A 4,153-nucleotide genomic window follows, 5' to 3' on the forward strand; every position below is an offset into this window, starting at 1 on the left:
TCTCTCTCTCTCTCTCTCTCTCTCTCTCTCTCTCTCTCCCTCCCTTCCTTCCTTCCCTCTCTCTTTCCCTAGATACTTACGCATGCCCCACTTCCCAGTCTTCGGGTTGATGTAGTTAGGATACATTCCGTTCGGCTTCGGTGCTTCGCGAAGGAAGTCTCGGATTTTCAGCACCTAGGCGCAAAAAAAAAAACACAGAGAAAAAAACATGGGTCACACGAGTTATGCACTGACGCGATATCAAAAGTGCGTCCTCCCAAATCTATAAGATGAAAAAAAAATACAAAGAGAAGAATCGCCGGTCTGAAACGCGATATCAAAAGTGGGCCCCTCAAAACGAACGAGCGTTCGCGAAACGAACAGCGAACGTGCAAAAAACACTTACGAGGCGATGACGAAACCAATAAGAGAGCAACAAAACGGTGCGCAGATCTATCAACGCTGCCGTCGGAGGGCCCACCAGGGGGCACCGCTGTGAACCGGCAAATTTTTTTTGGTACGGAAGATTTACCTTGTCCAGGTATTTGCGATCGCCGGTCACCTGCGTCAGGTGGGCAAACTCCAGGTGTAGAGTTCCGAATTCCGCCAGTATAGAGGAACCGCCGGAAGCCCAGCCCCAGTTCCGGCCCGTCCCCCTAGCAACGAGAAGAGGAGTTGTCATTACCATGGCAACGAGAAGAAGCGTAGCCATTACAGCAGCAATGACGATGACGACACGGTGTGCAATTTTTTTTATTCCTGATTGGATTTATTTGATTGGATTTGGTTTTTGTTCGATTGGGTTGGGATTGGACTTCGATTTAATTGGATTGGATTGATTTTGATTGGATTGCAATAGATTTGACTCGGATATTAGATTTGGGATGAATCTTAGCCGTGAAGATAGGAGATGGATGTCCATGTTAGGATTATGTGATCGAGACCTCTCTCACAGAGCACGCATGCGGTGAGGCGAGGCGAGGGAAAGAGTTAAACCAACGTGCTATCAATATACTGCTAGTTAGTTACCTCTCTATCTCCATCTATGCATCTATCTATCCATCTATCCATCTATCCATCTCCATCCATCCATCCATGCCATCCATCCATCCATCCATCCATGCTCATCCATCCATCCATGCCATCCATCCATCCAGTCCATCCATCCATCCATGCCATCCATCCATTCATCCATCCATACATTCGCATACCATGCCATCGCATCCATCGCTCCATCCATCGCATCCATCCATCATCCCATCCATATCCATCCATCGCATCCATCCATCCATTCCATCCATCCATCGCATCCATCCATCCTATCATCCATCCATCGATCCATCCATCCATGCATCCATCCATCCATCCATACCATCCATCCATCGCATCCATCGCATCCATGGCCAATCCATCCATCATCCATCCATACTATCTACTTCTATCGGTCTATCTACATCTATCTCTCTATCTATCTATCTATCTATCTATCTATCTATCTATCTATCTATGCTATTCTATCTATCTATCTATCTATTATCTATTATCTATCTATTCTATCTATCTGAACTATTCTATCTATCTATCTAATCTATCTTATCTATCTATCTGGATCTATCTAGTCTATCTATCTAATGCTATCTATTCTATCTATCTAATCTAATCTATTCTATGCATATCTAATCTATGTATATTTATCTAATATTATGCTTATCTATCTATCTATGCTATCTTATCTATCTATCTATCTACTCTATCCTATGTATTATATCTATCTATCTATCTATACTATCTATCTATCTTATCTATCTATCTATCTACTATGCTATCTATCTATCTATTATCGGTTATTATCTACTATCTATCTATCTATTATCTATCTATCATCTCTATCTATCTATCTATCTATGCTATGCTATCCTATCTATCTATGCTATCTATCTATCTATCTAATCTATCTCTCTATCTATCTATCTATCTATTCCATCTCTCTCTCCTCGTCTCTCAGTTCCTCTCAGTCTCTCAGTCCTCTCAGGCTCCTCTCATCTCTCTTCTCTCTCATCTCCTCTCGTCTGTCTGTCTCTCTCGGTCTCTCATTCGCTCCTCTCTCCTTCTCTCTCTTTTCTCTCTTCTCTTCTCTCTCTCCTCTCTCTCTCTCTCTCGTCTCGTGTCTGTTCTCTCTCATCTCGTCGCGCTCTCTCTTTCTTTCTCTCTCTCTCCTCTCATCTCATCTCCTCTCATCTCTCGTCTCAGTCTCTCCCTTCTCTCTCCCTCTCTCTCCTCTCTCTCTCTCTCTCTCTCTCTCCCTCTCTCTCCGTCAACTCTTGCCGCACTTACATAAACTTAAACGAACTGTCATCCGTCATCGGCGCATTTAGGGGCCGAACGTAACGTCGCATAGTTGCCAGCAAGTTTACGTTATCTTCAAACTAGTTCAAGGCCAGTTTTATCGGGTCGAGTATTTTCAGGATGTGTCTAGTGGCGCGAGTAATGGGTAGCGTTTATGTGAAAGAACAACGAACACAGAGAACGCAATGATTCATGAGGAAACCTCCACAGACGTACGAGCCTCGTGGGTAAATCTGCGATCGAGTCAGTTTAACAGATGTGTTAGCACGTGCTAGAAAGTTAAGGAGAGAGGAGAGCGCGGGGTGGGGGGTGCAAAGGAAGTAGGAGAGGGAGAGGAATAGAGGAGATTTATATAGAGGAGAAGATGAGAGAGAGAGAGAGAGACAGAGAAGAGAGTAGAGAGAGAGAGAGAGAGAGAGAGAGCGGGAGAGAGAGAGAGAAGAGAGAGAGAGAGAGAGAGAGAGGAGAGAGAGGAGAGAGAGAGAAAGAGAGAGAGAGAAAGAGAAGAGAGAGAGAGAGATGAGAGAGAGAGAGAGATGAGAAGAGAGAGAGATAGAGAGAGAGGGAGAAAGAGAGGAGAGAGAGAGAAATAAAAAAAAGAGAGACAAAGAGAGAGAGAGACGAGGAGGAAGAACTAAGCAGGATGAGGAGAGAGAAGAGAAGAGAGAGGAGAGAGAGAAGAGAAGGAAAGAGAGAGAGAGAGAGAGAGAGAAGAAGAGAGAGAGAGAGAGGAGAGAGAGAGAGAAGACAGAGAGAGGAGAGAGAAGAGAGAAGAGAGAGAGAGAGAGAGAGGAAAGAGAGAGAAGAGGAGAGAGAGAGGAGAAAAGAGAGAGAGAGAGAGAGAGAGAGAAGAGAGAGAGAGAGAAGGGAGAGAGAGAGATGAATCAAATTGAGAAAGATATGGGAAGAGTGGAGTGAATACAAAAAAAACCACGCAGCGGTGTGTAGACTGGCGCTTACGTTTTCAGGTTGATCATCGCATAGGGGATGCCAGAGGGAGAGAGTTGGAAAAATTGCCCGTGGCAACAGTCGGTCGGCAATCTCAATAGCCTTCTGTTTGAACATCTGAAACATGAAGAAAAGAAACATGAATGTGTGTGTGTGCGTGCGTGCGTGCGTGTGTGTGTGTGCATGTATGTGTGTGTGCGTGCATGCATGCGTGCGTGAGTGTGTATGTATGTGTGTGTGTGTGCATGCATGCGTGAGTGTGTATGTATGCTTGTGTGCATCCGTGCATACATGCATGAGTGTGTGTACGTGCGTGAGTGTGTATGTATGTGTGCATGCGTTCATGCATGCGTGAGTGTGTATGTATGTGTGTGTGTGCATGCATGCGTGAGTGTGTTGTATGTGTGTGCATGCATGCGTGAATGTGTATGTATGTGTGTGTACGTGCATGCATGCGTGAGTGTGTATGTATGCTTGTGTGCATCCGTGCATACATGCATGAGTGCGTGTGTATGTATGTGTGTGTGCATGCGTGAGTGTGTATGTATGTGTGTGTACGTGCATGCATGAGTGTGTATGTATGTGTGTGTGCATGCAGCGTCCGCTGGGTGAGTTTGTATGTATGTTGTGTGTGCATCGTGAATTGCATCCATGAGTGCGTGTGTACCGTGCGTGAGATGTGCATGCAATGCATTGTGTGTGTGCGAATGCAAATGCAGAGTGCAGTGTGTACTGTGTTGTGTGTGTGTGTGTGTATCTATGTGTGTGTGTGTGTGCATGCATGCGTGAGTGTGTATGTATGGGTGCCGCACGCATGTTGTTGCGTATTACCGCTACTCATGCAAGTTTCTATGCACGTGCATCCGGTGAGCTACACACA

At 45.2% G+C, this 4,153-nt stretch overlaps 1 protein-coding gene across 1 annotated transcript in view; it reads right to left on the bottom strand.

Annotated features, from left to right (window-relative positions):
• LOC106820035 (mannosyl-oligosaccharide 1,2-alpha-mannosidase IB-like) overlaps positions 1-3,390 on the bottom strand; it is a gene marked incomplete at its 3' end in the record, with an annotated part of 5,785 nt that extends 2,395 nt beyond the window's left edge. The window contains 4 exon segments of the mRNA XM_014824592.1: positions 81-174; positions 512-635; positions 3,286-3,323; positions 3,325-3,390. Coding sequence (XP_014680078.1) covers positions 81-174; positions 512-635; positions 3,286-3,323; positions 3,325-3,390 — 322 coding nt within the window.
• Positions 3,391-4,153: the final 763 nt, after the last annotated feature.

The sequence above is a fragment of the Priapulus caudatus genome, unplaced genomic scaffold (genome assembly GCF_000485595.1).
Source record: "Priapulus caudatus unplaced genomic scaffold, Priapulus_caudatus-5.0.1 Scaffold5960, whole genome shotgun sequence".
Classification (NCBI taxonomy): Eukaryota; Metazoa; Priapulida; class Priapulimorpha; order Priapulimorphida; family Priapulidae; genus Priapulus; species Priapulus caudatus.